Source organism: Lytechinus pictus, chromosome 11, assembly GCF_037042905.1.
Source record: "Lytechinus pictus isolate F3 Inbred chromosome 11, Lp3.0, whole genome shotgun sequence".
Lineage (NCBI taxonomy): Eukaryota > Metazoa > Echinodermata > Echinoidea > Temnopleuroida > Toxopneustidae > Lytechinus > Lytechinus pictus.
The window spans coordinates 8,939,734-8,955,448 of record NC_087255.1 but is presented as its reverse complement, the minus strand read 5'-3'; the positions used below and the strand labels follow the sequence as shown (position 1 = coordinate 8,955,448).

At 37.2% G+C, this 15,715-nt stretch overlaps 1 protein-coding gene across 1 annotated transcript in view; it reads left to right on the top strand.

Moving 5' to 3' along the window:
• Positions 1-15,715, top strand: part of LOC129271726 (receptor-type tyrosine-protein phosphatase mu-like) — a 66,390-nt gene that overhangs the window by 32,574 nt on the left and 18,101 nt on the right. The window contains exons 17-26 of the mRNA XM_064106641.1: positions 263-350; positions 915-991; positions 1,646-1,682; positions 2,661-2,758; positions 3,871-3,996; positions 5,307-5,500; positions 6,753-6,888; positions 7,958-8,107; positions 9,835-9,934; positions 12,191-12,267. Of these exons, the coding sequence (XP_063962711.1) occupies positions 263-350; positions 915-991; positions 1,646-1,682; positions 2,661-2,758; positions 3,871-3,996; positions 5,307-5,500; positions 6,753-6,888; positions 7,958-8,107; positions 9,835-9,934; positions 12,191-12,267 (1,083 nt within the window). The remainder of the gene's footprint in view (positions 1-262; positions 351-914; positions 992-1,645; positions 1,683-2,660; positions 2,759-3,870; positions 3,997-5,306; positions 5,501-6,752; positions 6,889-7,957; positions 8,108-9,834; positions 9,935-12,190; positions 12,268-15,715) is intronic.

The following is a 15,715-nucleotide window of genomic DNA, read 5'->3' as shown; positions in this document are numbered from 1 at the left end:
AGGACATTTGTTGGATTTTCTTACAAAAAATCCATAGGAATTTGTTAGAATTTGCTGAATAATACATGTACATTAAAAACATGAGTAGAAGTTTGCAATATGTTGTACATTCAACATTTTTTTTTTATTTGTGGGCGAAACATGTACGACCAATATGATATAGAGCAAGTATTTGGTTTTCTTGAGAAACATTGCGGAAGAATTGTTGTAGCTACCAAAAAGATTGTAAATTCAGTTACTCATTAATTTGATTTTCCAATAGCTTATCAGTGTGAACCAAATACATCCTTGGACAGTTGCATCCAAAGAGAAGAACAAGCCTAAGAATCGCTTCAGGAATATCATCGCATGTGAGTATTATTAAATCACCTATGACTCGGCCAATCCTGAGTAATTTAGGTAAATAAACATTTTCGTTTTAAGAAGAAAACATGCAAATATTGTTTCTGTGACAAATTACGAAATATGGTATGAGTTCTTTGAAAGAGAGTGGGTGGGGAGGAGGAAAAGCAAAGAGAGACTGTTGACATTTCTGATAGGTTTCAGTTTCACTTTATTGGTAGTTATTACTACATTTACTTTGTACAATGTAGAAGTTAGTAAGCTATTCATTTTGTGTATAATACATGTATTGTTAATTGTTAGAAAATTACAGCTATTGAATAGAATGAAATGCCTTATTAACTTTACAATGCCTAATACATACATTTTAGTAATGAATTTATCCCTTTTTATACAAAGAGAGAGAGAGAAACAAGAGCTTTAAAAGCATTTTGATCATTACTATTATAGTAGCCCTATGATGATGACTCCCTGATTAATGAATTTGTTTAATAGATTTAATATAATTTATTCGAATTATTCTTCTACATGTGTTTCCGTTTCACACCTGATATGATTGTTGGCGTTTGCAGATGATCATTCCCGTGTTGTGATAGAGAAAGTGGATGGTGATCCTCACTCAGACTACTACAATGCTAACTACATCAATGTAAGTGCAGAGAGTTAGTCCTTTGGAAATACTGTTCCATACTCAATAAAGGATTGTTCACATAATGATGCTTTGGCTACGACATATATCATATTCCCATGTTCAAATTGTGTGCATTGGGAATGGTGACATACAATGTATGGAGTAAATAATGGAAACTGTAGTATGTCACTTTCCTTGTACACCACATAAAGACCATTTGTATCTTAGGATGTGATCCGTTCTATCATGAATGTTTTGTTATACTTGCTCTGGATGATATATGGATCAATAATGTATGCATTACCAAAAAATAAAGACCTTATCTGCATTCTTCACTTGAGTCAGTGTTTGTTTCTACATTCACCTAATTCCAATTTATTACAAAAAGGCATTTTAGAAACTAATTTAGTGCATTTTGCCCTCTTCATTTCTTCATTTATACAAAACATTCATGCGGTAGGTCATTAAAAAAGCTTATTCAATGTACATGTGAAAACTGGTTTTATATTGTTCCATTACTTAGTTGACAGTGATTGTGATGTACTAGTACAATTACCTGTGAAATTCGTTATTATGACAAATTCAACTGGTATGCATTTTTGTGTTTATGTATGTGATATTCAAATTGATTGTATGTTCGTCTCATGAATATTTTCTTTTCCATTCCATTAGGACTTCAGAGGAGACAGAGCCTTCATTGCATCACAAGGTAAGCGAGTACATCCTATCATATTGTATTGTTATTTTATTGTCCAAATTAATGGAAATTCATTTTGTTTACATGCAAACATACTAATTACAACACAAAAAGAAAATATACATAATCAAGGAGAAACAAGTAGAAAATATTGGCGTGCACATACGTTGATAAAAAAAGTATATAACGAGATAAAATAAGAACAATAAGTAGGCATATTCAGTATTATAATCAAATTTAGGATCAGTTAACCATGTTGTCGATAAAGTTACTATTATTTTATTGTAATTATTATAGTTTGTTACTGTTACTTATTCTTATTATCATTAATATTACTACTACTACTGCTACTAATAAAGTCTTAACTTATCACAAATATAGTGTATTTTTTATAATTCTGTGATAGTCTTCATGCTGAAGCAGTGGTTGTTGAGACTGCCTCAATAAACATTTGTTGCTTTATCATGCATGAGGTTGACTTGCCCCAGGGGAGGGGGGGGGCACTCAAATTATTACACATTATGAAGAATCCAGGTTTTTAAGCTTAAAAAAATGTTATGATTCTAGCATTCTCTTTTCTACTCGTCCAAATGTCTGCAGAGAGGATTTATTGGGAACTGTAAAAACAGCCTGGAGATATTGTAGGCACTGATGGACACATTTACAACTCAATAATTGTCATACTTGTTATACTATTGCAGGTGTTTTATCCTGTTTGTCAAATGATTTTTTGGGGCATAGCAATCTTGAGTTTGTATTTGCAACTTTTCCTGAATGATTTATTTAATACTTTTTTAACTTATTCTTACTTTGTTCTATGGAAATGTACTGTACTCTATGAATAATTTGTATTAATCATTTTGTAAACTTAATACTTATTGATAATGCTGACAATGCACAAAGCATTAAGCAAATTGTACTTCTAGAAAGTGAAAATAAAGAGTTGTAGGAGTTTTGTAATATCCTCATTTATTATTTTTCTTACATTAGCACCTAACACGGCATCCTTGACTGCTTTCTGGAGGATGCTCTGGCAAGAGAATGTTGCAACAATCATCATGGTTACCAACTTGATTGAATCAGGAAAGGTACGATAAAAAAATGTTGATATAACATGATGTAAATTGACTAATTTACTTAAGTTTTTTTTTCCAAGACCTCCTAAAAACCAAACTAACAGCTGGCAGAGAAAGTTTTTGGCAATGTTTTTTAAATGAATTTAATAGAGAATGCAATCATACAGTATTTTACAACTGTTGCGTAAAAATAGATACAAAGTGGAATTCAATTTACTAGCCAATAGAATTGTCAAGGCTTGTTCAGTAACACTGCAAAAAATCAGTGCTGCATTTTCTGCAAGAAATCATTGTGATATGATGCAACAAAATAGAATACCGCATGGGCATAACACCTTTTTACCAGATTTCAAATATCTGCCGGCCAATCATTTTTGCTTTAAAATTATTTAGCAAAATCTGATGTCAAGAAATCCATATTGGTCATTTACCTGTGCCTATATTGAAAGAAATTTCTAATTCTGACATTTGTCTTGCTCTGGGTGGAATTTAATTTACTAGCCAATAGAATTGTCAAGGCTTGTTCAGTAACACTGCAAAAAATCAGTGCTGCATTTTCTGCAAGAAATCATTGTGATATGTTGCAACAAAATAGAATACCGCATGGGCGTAACACCTTTTTACCAGATTTCAAGTATCTGCCGGCCAATCATTTTTGCTTTAAAATTATTTAGCAAAATCTGATGTCAAGAAATCCATATTGGTCATTTACCTGTGCCTATATTGAAAGGAATTTCTAATTCTGACATTTGTCTTGCTCTGGGTTTTAAAGGAAAAAAAAGTTTCATAATTTTGCATTCCTTGTGTCCTTATCATCAAATCTCTCCATCTAATCTTAGACATTTGTTGGCAAAAACACTGCATTAGTCATTATGTTTCTCTCCCATTTGAAATGATCAGAAACTTCTTTTTCCTGGATCTCACTACTAGTTTTATTTATTAATCCTTAAATATCCTTAATATTCTCACTTGCAGTTTGTGCTATGAGAGAAAAAGTTGTTGACCCGTATGTGGAAAAACAAAGTCCTCTCCTGAAAATATACTATGGTGGTGAATACATTGGGAAATTGTTAAAATGTATGATTTTCTTAATAGTAAAAGCATGCTTCTTACACATTGTGCAGGATCGTTGTAGGCAGTACTGGCCCAAGAACCCAAGAACCGTTGAAGTAATTGGTGACTTCTCCCTCTTCTTGGTAGAGACTGAACAATTCTCAGACCACATTGTGCGGACTGTTATGGTTAAAAGGGTAGGTATTTTGACCCTTTACTACGTTTATTTCTATATAAAGTTGTAACAAAACAATTTGATGATTGCAGATATTTTAAGGAGCATGAGGGGACTGTGACTATCTGACCATGAAATTGGAAATGGTTATGATGGTGATACCCATTAATATTGTGCCTTTCGTCCAGATTTTAACTTTTCTGAGGTGCACTTTCATTCTCTTGGCTTTGCCTTGAGTTGCCTCTTAATTCCCATCCTAAGTGCATTCCAGAAATTAATTCTGCAGGATATCTGCTCATCTCACCTTGTTTGAGTGCAGCACAATGTGGGTTCATTTCTTGCAGAAGTAACACATGCAATAACTGGGACTCGAACCCATGGGACTCGGATTGAAAGACCAGAGTCAGAACTTCTAGACTAAAACATGCCCACAATCTTCATATGCAAACTGATATGTGATAACTAAGTTCTGGGGACAGCCTTTGACAACGATTTTCTTAAATGTTAATTATGTTTTCATGGCTGCACATTAATCAAATTGGATAAAGTTTTTCTCCTTTTATGCTGCTTTTTGAGGAGTGAGCATTTTTATTGTTTCATGTTCTGTAGTATAGGGTTCCCTGCCAATTAGGGAAATCAGAAAAAATTATTTTACCTTTTTCCAGTCAGGGAAAAAAAATCCAGGAATTTGATTAAAATAATACATCAAATCAGGGGGAAATGCTTCAAATGAGGGAAAAATCAGGGAATTTTGATTGGCCCAAAAGTCGAAAGCACAGTAGTTAATCAGACTCTGTTTACATTTTGTATATATAAAAAAATCCATTGAATGACTGGTTGTGGTGGTACTAATTAGTTTTACATTATTGTTTTTGTATGACTGAAAATAACTGTTATTCATTGCAATAACTTAGAAAACATGCAAAACTGGGAATGGGTTTAAAAAATAATTATTAGGGCATTTTTAAACTTCATCAGGGAATTTTGTTTTCTTGAAAAGCTGGGAACCCTTTATATGGATTTTGAAAATCTGTTAAGTATTATTTTAGAATGTCCCTGTACCAAATATGAAATAAAATCAGAAGAAATGCAGCCATTAGAACACTGCAATGTGCAAAATGAAATATTATGACTCCAAAATACAATCCATAATATGATCATCGCCCAGTTATTACATTTTAAGTCTTGACTGTCTTTATCATTTATTGAAAGGATCTTGTTCTGAAATACAAATCTCAGCAAACAGTTTTAGAGATGGTGTTTGTGGAGAACATCATTTAATATCACATTCTCATTTTTACTGATCAATCAATCATATTTTTTTCAAATAAGACTGGAGATGGACTGGATGATGATGATGCAGATGAGGAGAAGAGAACTATTACGCAATACCATTACCTGTCTTGGCCTGATATGGGTGTGCCGGAGCATTATACCACCCTCATCAATTTCACCGAGTCTGTCAAGAAACATCATAGGAGGCTGCAATCTGCAGGCCATGAAAGTCCTATGCTTGTTCATTGCAGGTACAGGAGGGCTCTTACATAAATCTGTTTTTTTAAAGAAAGTCTCTAGAATGAAACAGGATTTTCTTTTGCCAATCACATTCTCAATCATTCAAATTTGTGTTTGCCGAGCTGAAAATACATTTGTAGTTACCATTCCTTGTTCATACCCAGCTTTTCAATGAAAAGCTTATGTGTATTGTTTGTCAAAATATGATTGGGATTATTGGGAATTTAGTCTCACGTCTTTTTAAAACAAGAACATTGGGGTATCTCATGTAGCCTCAAAATATAATAATGTACAAATCGTTAATGGAGTCATGCATCTTGGCAAATAACCTGATGGAACCGCTAGCCTCCATGAATGATGGATATCGCCTTATTAGCAAACTTAAGGCTTGAGCCACATTTAGCCTATGCGATAAGCCAATTTGCAGATTGTTAGCTCTTGATCAAGTATGGCCTTTCCCACTTTTCATTAGGACGAGCACTAATACTCTCAAGTGAAAATATTGCGTTAGCTTTCTGCAAATAGCATCATGTCATATTCAAATTCTAAGAAAGAAAGAAAGAAAGAAAGAAATGGCATTGACCAGGCACCACCGCACATAAATGCTGTTAGCCTAACAGAGCACTAACAGCAAGCCCAGTCGCATCTTTGTGATTGTTAAGTCAAAACATTTATTTCAATGTGTAAGTAATGGATCGTTGTAACATTAGGCATCGCTGCCACAATACCGATTGTAACAGGGCCCCTGTTAGCGCTAAAAACGTTACTGTGCGGTCAGTACAGGTGACTACAATATTATTCCAGTGATCAAGTTTGGAAATTATCTGTTGTATTGTCTGCTTTTGGTATATAGACTACTATTTAGGCTCCTTTCAAATATCAGTAATTATGGACACTTAGTAACTCTTCAGTGATTGAAAAGTGTTTTGAAAAGTATATATGAATAATCATCGAAGTAAGAATGTTTATGTCAGCGAATTAAAAAACCACATTCATGGTTATCTTAAATGACCTTCTTCAAGGGAAAGGATTATTCATGGGTATCTTGCTCGGTATATCTGTCCTTTCTTAATAATCCTCAAAAGAAAGTAATAGAATGGTATGGATGAAGACATGACATTAGACTTAAGCAGAACACTCGTCAAACAGAAAACATTAAAACTTGTGATTCAATTATGATTAATCAGGATACATGTTGAGTATAACCAGACAATATCTTAAACAGAATAACAAAATGATTTTGCTTGTTTCTCCCACATACAGTGCTGGCGTTGGGAGGACAGGAACCTTCATATGTCTCTACAACATGCTTGATATGATGAGGGAAGAAGGCAAGATAGACATCTTTGGCTTTGTCTCAAAGATGAGAGACAACAGGTTCAAGATGGTCCAGACAAAGGTATGTACAATTCGGTGGACACACAATAGGGTGCTCCACCTATCGGTTGCCGTGGACAGGCAATTTCTAACTTCGGGGTTAGCCATCACAGGCAGCCTGTAGGACTAGTGTTCTCTAATGGGATTGGGACTGTGATCCTTCATAAAAGAAAAACCATAGCAAAAGTGGAGGAAGATTTGAGTGAAAACAATCTAAAGTTCGCAAAAGAAATATGCGTCAAATTTCTCTCCCACCTCCTGGACCCTGATGAACAGCATGTGCAAGCCTGCCAAGATGCGCTGTCCAGTGCAGTTTAATCACCTGCAAGCAGCAGGGCGCTGCAGAGATTAATTTAGATGTCAGCTTTTTCCCATGAGGCATTGTGAATTTTGACCTGTCAGATGCAACCAATAGGTGGCGCACCGAATTGTGAATCTAAAAATTTGGGGACTCGGATAAAAAAGCATAGATAGTAGATTAAAAAGCACATTGTACACAAAACAAATATTTTGAAAGAGACGCGTATTAAGATTATTTAATTGTAGGGCTCAGGTAGGTGAAATTAATCAGGCAGGGCATAACACTAACTAGGCTTGGGGGAGGGGGGTGCCTTGCGGTTCCCCCTTAAAATCTCGGCCGTCGACTGCAAAGGCACTGATAATTGGCGCACACATTGCCCACAACCTAATCTCCAAAATTTCATAGTTATTTATAGTAATTAATTTAATGAAAATTGCTTGTAGTCAATTATGGTAATTAATGCTTTTTTGATATGCCGTTGTGACTGTGGCGTACTCTACATAGCATATGGTATATTGCACTTACACAATATATTGGCGTTATATAAATGCCTGTTATTATTATCATTACCCCTTTTCCTAGATTGGATAATTAATTTGAATCCACTCTGCAAATATCTAAATCAAGAATTGATATGCTGTCAAGTGGCCAGATCAGCAAAAATATTTTTAAAATAAACAAAACTATTCTTTGTATTTGTTTTAAGATATCAGCACTTTATTGTTGTTTTCTTTTTCTGGGAATGATCTTCATCTAGAATATATTTTTTTTTTTTTATTAATCTAATAAGGAGCAATATATCTTCCTGTACAATGCCTTGTTGGAGGTCTACCTGAGTGGTGACACCGAGATACCAGTTGCCAAATTCAGAGAGAAGATGAACACCCTGCACAGGGCCAACTCGGTAACAAAGAAGGAAAATATTCAGGTAGAATTTGAGGTAAGGGAATATCTGGGTCAAATACTTATGATTTTTGTTAGTTGCCTTGTACTTTTATGTAAGTTTTATTTGCTAAGATTGTTAGTGCACCTTAAGATAGAATGTTTGATGCTATACAAATCATATTAAAATTAACATTCATGTCAAACAAAATGTCCTATTAATGAAAATTTAACATAGAAGGATCACATATACTATATATTGTTGTGTAGTTCTCAGAAACCCTGTCCTATCTATACATTGAGCTTTGTACACTTTCTTTTTACTTTTTAATACTCTCAGACGGCCTATTTACTAGGATGATATCCTGCAATATCTGGGTCACACTGACAATACTAAGCTCAGTCATATTAAAGAGGGTATTCTAAGTTCATATTTGATTATCCTTGCTTTCTTACTCCATTTTTATGTGTGGATGTACTTGAGTTATCTCCTCACTTTGTTTCAGCTTATTTTATTTCACCTTTTCTGATGAAGTTAACAAAACGTGATTTCTGAAATCCCTCTGTGGTTATTTTAATCCCTTCACCCATGGATATGGCCACGTGAAAATAATCGTGCAAATACCAAGTGTTGATAAAGCTTTTCCTTCCTGACTACCCTCTTAGAAACCAATAAAGCAGGATATTTTTTTGCTCAACTTCCTGTCATAAGAGGTCACAATTAGATGACCTGGTTTGATAGTCACTAAATCACATCTTGTTTATCCATGGACGGCTAAACTCTAGGCTTGCATCTTTTGTATAGTGCAGGGATTTGATCTGGAGATCTGTAATATCGATTTAATCAAAATTGACTTAATTTATGGACCTTGTGAAAGGATTACAAAAGCTCAGACACACAAATTGACCATTTTCCATTATTTCACAAAATATAATATTGAATTTATCATTAGTGATTACAATATTTATAGAATTCATGATAATGGTAATGACAATGGTATTAATAACGATATTAATAATGGAACTGGTATACATTGTTTTTAATATAAGTATTAACGTTATTACCAGGTAATAATGTTAATACTTATATGAAACACAATGATAACGTTTCAACAATACAGTAGTAATAATAATTTGTTGATTTAGGATTCGTGTAGTGCCTTTTGGAAATATAAGGTGAATATTATGATCAGCATTACTGGAATGGCATTCAAAACTTACACAATAAGAACAAAAAGATATTTTGATCATAGATGCAATGTATTTGTTTGTATGTACTAGTTTGGGCATGGGAACGTACTCAATCATACGAGCATTTAAAGAATTAATATATAAATACCTAGTAAAAATATAGATATAATCATTGATATCATCTGAACCTAAATCTAATTTTTGTAAATATATCAGCCTATCTAATGAAATGGGCAAACAGAAATGATTAGTTGTATCTTCCCAAGGATGATAGTGCTATGATGGGTTTGAACCCTACTCCTTGGCTGTTGTTATATGTATACCTAGTCTTGTGACTGTGAAGCAGACCCACAACACAATGATAATGATTGTAACGTAATGGCAAACTAGAAACTGTTTCACATTATGAGGAAGCAACTATTCTTGTTCAGATTTGTGATTAAAGGTAGTTAATGACGATCATTTTCTTTTATCCTTTAAATTGTCTTGTTTGCTTTATTTTCTTAAAGTAGTCATGAATAACATTGTTTTAGCATATAAGTTACAAGCAATTCTTATATTTCATATCATGGCATTATTCCTTGCTTTTAATAGACTCTTCATGCGTTGACTCCAACACCGGCTGCTAATAGCTTTCGAAGTGGCAGGGCCTCCATTAATCAAAAGAAGAACCGTTTTCCTGACATTTTGCCTCGTAAGTCATTAATTTCATAATTCATATCATTGTTTATGTCTATTTGTGGTTGTGGTATAAACACTCTTTTAGTGGGGAAAAGACAAAATAACAAGTTTAGCTTTCAATTTCAAATTTTGGCTATTGAATTTCCAAATTACCAGGTATTTCTCCAGTATGTTGAATATTAAATGAAGTGCAGGAAGTGCTTGTTTTGACTTTTGGTAATGATTAATAGGGCACAAGAATATTTGCAACAAAAGAGGAGCTGCAGATCCAATGTTTAGTGAAAAGGCTGCTGCTTGTTGATAGAGCTTAACCTTCATGCCCATTACCGCAATAGGGCAATTTCATTAAAGGTCAAATTTACCACAAATAAATGTTGATTTCAATAAATAGAGAAAAATCAAACTAGCATAACACTGAAAATTTCATCAAAATCAGATGTAAAATAAGATTAAGAATGTTATGACATTTTGAAGTTTCACTATTTTTCACAAAACAGTGATATGCACAATTCAGTGACGTGCAAATGAGACAATCAATGATGTCTTTCACTCACTATTTCTTTTGTTTTTTATTGTTTGAATTATACAATATTTCATTATTTTAAATATTTGACAAGAAGGACCAACTTGGCTGAACCATATAGTATTAAACAATGCTTACTCCACATGTTGAGGAGGAATTAAACGTTGTTTTACTTGACAATGAGGAGAAAATTAGAATATTTCATATAATGAAATACAAAAGAAATAGTGAGTGGACGACGTCATCAGTCTCCTCACTTGCATACCAACCAGGATGTGCATATAACTGTTTTGTGAAATTAAGCGAAACTTTAAAATGCCATAACTTTCTTATTTTACATCCGATTTTGGTCAAATTTTCAGTGTTATGCTTGTTAGATTTTTCTCCTTTTATTCAAATCAACTTTTTGTTAGGGTGGACTTGTCCTTTAAGAAGTCAACCTTTCGTTATACCCGTTCCCTATTTTTGTTATTCTAACATTGTTCTTTGCTTCATGAACTACCCAATAGGACATTGATAATTTTCCTGCAAGTTTAGGTTTCACTTTCAAAGGCAGGAAGTACAACCGCAACCACAAACATATGGAAACAACCATATAAATTGTGCAACATGTAGTACTAGTAGTGTTAGTAGTTGATGTCAAACTTGCTTTATACCCCTTTCCCATTGAGGTTGGGGGCAACCCTTGTATGGCCTCAATATCCCTAATAATATTGGCACAGTGTTAATTCATTCAATATCTGCATAAGATTGTAACCTGTCACATTGCCTAATGAATAAGTATCTATTTATAATCATTATATATAAATGTTTTAATTTTTGTAGTTGGTGTTGAACTTGCACTCTTTAAACCCCTTCCCCACTGTGAAAGAGGGCATTAGAAGCCATCCCTTGTGGGGTCTAAACATCAACAGTAGAACAATACCTGTGATAAATATGTTTATGTAGTGGAGCATAAACTATCAAATTGTCCAATAGGTCAATTTGTAATATCATTATAAGTAAGTATGAGTATTTGTAGTTGAACTTGCATTGTATCCTGATCCCATTGGCCCGAATTCACAAAGGTGGTTTTGAAAACCCACGGTTGAGTCCACGGTTAATGCAGATTTCCTATATAAATTACGCTTAATTTAGCGCGTATCGGGCGCGTGTATGAAAAATGTCGAATGTTGATGCGCGCATTTGTCACAGTGTGCCAAATTGACGCATGTTACCATGGTTAGATACTCTACTTTAGTCATGAGTCCACTGTTTTTATTCATGAGTCCACTCTTCAAACAGTGGACTCATGAATAAAATAGCGTATCTAACCATGGTAACAGGCATCAATTTGGCGCACTGTGACAAAAGCGCGCATCAGTTTTGGATATGTTTTATACACGCGCCCGATACACGGAAAATTAAGCGTAATTTATACAGGAAATCTGCATAAACCATGGACTCAAATGTGGATTTTCGAAACTACCTTTGTGAATTCGGGCCATTAAGATTGAGTGCTGCCCTTGTCTGGCCTTATCCTACCTGTCAGTAGTCACCCACGCTGCCAGGATTGGCAAAGTTTGATCTTAAGTTTGGCAGTTACAAGTATATCCGCTCGTAATGGGGTTAGAAGTTATCCTAATTATTTTTCTTTTTAACCCATTGCCTAATGAATCAAATGATTCTCCAAAGTTTAATGCAGAAAACCTGAATTTGCAAATAAAAAGCAACTTTTATTTTATGTTTTATGTGACCTCTTTGCAGTGGAGCGTAACAGGCCATATCTTGCATCCGCTGGGTTTGCTGATAGTACCGACTTCATCAATGCTTCATTCATGAATGTGAGTATACCTTAGTTTATGAGTGGTCTGAATATGAAGCCTAAAGTCTGCGGTAGCGACCTGTTTATGGAAGATCCCTGACATTGTTACAGCAAGTTGAATTTTTTATTGTGAATTTGTGGATCAAAATTTTGAGTAGGGTCTGTGCTGGCAGATTAAGTATACCTCCAGATAGAAAGAGTTAAGGCACATGATTGAAAAGAATTCAGGGTACATAGGCCACATTTGTTTAAACATTAAAATATGATAATAATAGCTACATTTATAAAGTGCATTTTGCCTGATGATACAAAACACTGCCTATTATTACCCATCCTTTAGCTGTGCTGCCCATATAGGTGAGTGTGTATCTGTGAGAGAGGAGAATATGGGGAGGGAATGAGAGTCTGTGTGTTTATGTGTGTGATACGGAGAGTATGAGGGAAGGAGAGATGGAAGTGAGTCAAAGATGTGTGTGAGAGAGAATGGGGAAGAAAGGAGTGAGTGTGTGTTTATGTGTGTGATGCAGAGAGTATGAGGGAAGGAGGGGTGAAAGTGAGGCAAGGGAGTGGGCCTGTGTTTTTATGTGTGTGTGAGACAGAGAGTGGGAGGGAAGGAGAGGTGAAAGTGAGGCAAGGGAGTGGGCCTGTGTTTTTATGTGTGTGTGAGACAGAGAGTGGGAGGGAAGGAGAGGTGAAAATAAGACAAGGGAGTGGGCCTTTGTTTTTATGTGTGTGTGAGACAGAGAGTGGGAGGGAAGGAGGGGTGAAAGTGAGGCAAGGGAGTGGGCCTGTGTTTTTATGTGTGTGTGAGACAGAGAGTGGGAGGGAAGGAGAGGTGAAAGTGAGGCAAGGGAGTGGGTGTGTGTTTTTTATGTGTGTGTGAGACAGAGAGTGGCAGGGAAGGAGAGGTGAAAGTGAGGTAAGGGAGTGGGCCTGTGTTTTTATGTGTGTATTTGAAAGAGAGTGGGACGGAAGGAGAGGTGAAAGTGAGGCAAGGGAGTGGGTGTGTGTTTTTATGTGTGTGTGAGACAGAGTGGGGGGAGGAGAAGTGAAAGTGAGGCAAGAGAGTGGATGTGTGTTTTTTATGTGTGTGTGAGAAAGTGGGGGGGGGGTAGGAGAGATGAAAGTGAGGCAATGGAATGGGCATGTGTTTTTATGTGTGTGTGAGACAGAGAGTGGGAGGGAAGGAGAGGTGAAAGTGAGGCAAGGGAGTGGGTGTGTGTTTGTATGTGTGTGAGAGACAGAGAGTGGGAGGGAAGGAGAGGTGAAAGTAAGGCAAGGAGTGGGCATGTGTTTTTATGTGTGTGTAAGACAGAGAGTGGGAGGGAAGGAGAGGTGAAAGTGAGGCAAGGGAGTGGGCCTGTGTTTTTATGTGTGTGTGAGACAGAGAGTGGGAGGGAAGGAGAGGTGAAAGTGAGGTTAGGGAGTGGGCCTGTGTTTTTATGTGTGTGTGAGAAAGAGAGTGGGACGGAAGGAGAGGTAAAAGTGAGGCAAGGGAGTGGGTGTGTGTTTTTTATGTGTGTGTGAGAAAGTGGGGGGGGGGGTAGGAGAGATGAAAGTGAGGCAATGGAATGGGCATGTGTTTTTTATGTGTGTGTGAGAAAGTGGGGGGGGGGTAGGAGAGATGAAAGTGAGGCAATGGAATGGGCATGTGTTTTTTATGTGTGTGTGGGACAGAACGGGAGGGGGGGGGGTAGGAGGGGTGAAAGTGAGGCAATGGAATGGACATGTGTTTTTATGTGTGTGTGAGACAGAGAGTGGGAGGGAAGGAGAGGTGAAAGTGAGGCAAGGGAGTGGGTGTGTGTTTTTATGTGTGTGAGAGACAGAGAGTGGGAGGGAAGGAGAGGTGAAAGTAAGGCAAGGAGTGGGCATGTGTTTTTATGTGTGTGTAAGACAGAGAGTGGGAGGGAAGGAGAGGTGAAAGTGAGGCAAGGGAGTGGGCCTGTGTTTTTATGTGTGTGTGAGACAGAGAGTGGGAGGGAAAGTGAGGTAAGGGAGTGGGCCTGTGTTTTTATGTGTGTGTGAGAAAGAGAGTGGGACGGAAGGAGAGGTAAAAGTGAGGCAAGGGAGTGGGTGTGTGTTTTTTTATGTGTGTGTGAGAAAGTGGGGGGGGGTAGGAGAGATGAAAGTGAGGCAATGGAATGGGCATGTGTTTTTTATGTGTGTGTGGGACAGAACGGGAGGGGGGGTAGGAGGGGTGAAAGTGAGGCAATGGAATGGACATGTGTTTTTATGTGTGTGTGAGACAGAGTGGGAAGGAAGGAGAGGTGAAAGTGAGGCAAGGGAGTGGGTGTGTGTTTTTATGTGTGTGTGTGAGACAGAGAGTGGGAGGGAAGGAGAGATGAAAGTAAGGCAAGGGAGTGGGCCTGTGTTTTTATGTGTGTGTGAGACAGAGAGTGGGAAGAAAGGAGAGGTGAAAGTAAGGCAAGGGAGTGGGCCTGTGTTTTTATGTGTGTGTGAAACAGAGAGTGGGAGGGAAGGAGAGGTGAAAGTGAGGCAAGGGAGTGGGTATGTGTTTTTATGTGTGTGTGTGACAGAGAGTGGGAGGGAAGGAGAGGTGAAAGTGAGGCAAGGGAGTGGGTGTGTGTTTTTTATGTGTGTGTGAGACAGAGAGTGGGAGAGAAGGAGAAGTGAAAGTGAGGCAAGAGAGTGGGTGTGTTTTTTGTATGTGTGTGTGAGAAAGTGGGGGTAGGAGAGACGAAAGTGAGGCAATGAAATGGGCATGTGTTTTTTATGTGTGTGTGGGACAGAAAGTGGGGGGGGGGTAGGAGGGGTGAAAGTGAGGCAATGGAATGGACATGTGTATTTATGTGTGTGTTGGACTGAGAGTGGGAGGGAAGGAGAGGTGAAAGTGAGGCAAGGGAGTGTGCATGTTTATGTGTGTTTAGGACAGAGTGTGTGAGGGAAGGAGAGGTGAAAGTAAGGCAAGGGAGTGTGCCTGCTTATGTGTGTGTGAGACAGAGAGTGAGAGGGAAGGAGAGATGAAAGTGAGGCAAGTGAGAGTGTGAGAGAGGTGAGTGTTTCAAGGGAGTGTGTGTGTTTTTGAGAGAGGAGAAGTGAGAATGGGGAGGGAAATAGAATGTGTGTGTTTATGTGTGAGGCAGAGTGTGGGAGAAGGAGAGGTGAAAGGGAGTCAAATGTGTGTGAGAGTGTGAGAGAGTAAGGGGAAGGGAGAGTGGGAGGAAGGAGTGAGTGTGTGTTTATGTGTGAGAGATAGAGTGGGAGAGAAGGAGAGGTCAAAGTGAAACAAGTGAGAGTGTGTGCTTTGTGTATAGAGAGATGAGTGTTTCAAGGGAATGTGTGTGTGTGTATTTTTGAGAGAGCAGAAGTGAGAATGGGGACGGATAGAGAATGTGTGTGTTTATGTGTGAGACAGAGTGTGGAGGAAGGAGAGGTTAAAGTGAGTCAAATGTGTATGCAAGTGTGAGAGAATAAGGGGAAGAGAGAGGGGAAGGAAGAAGTGAGTG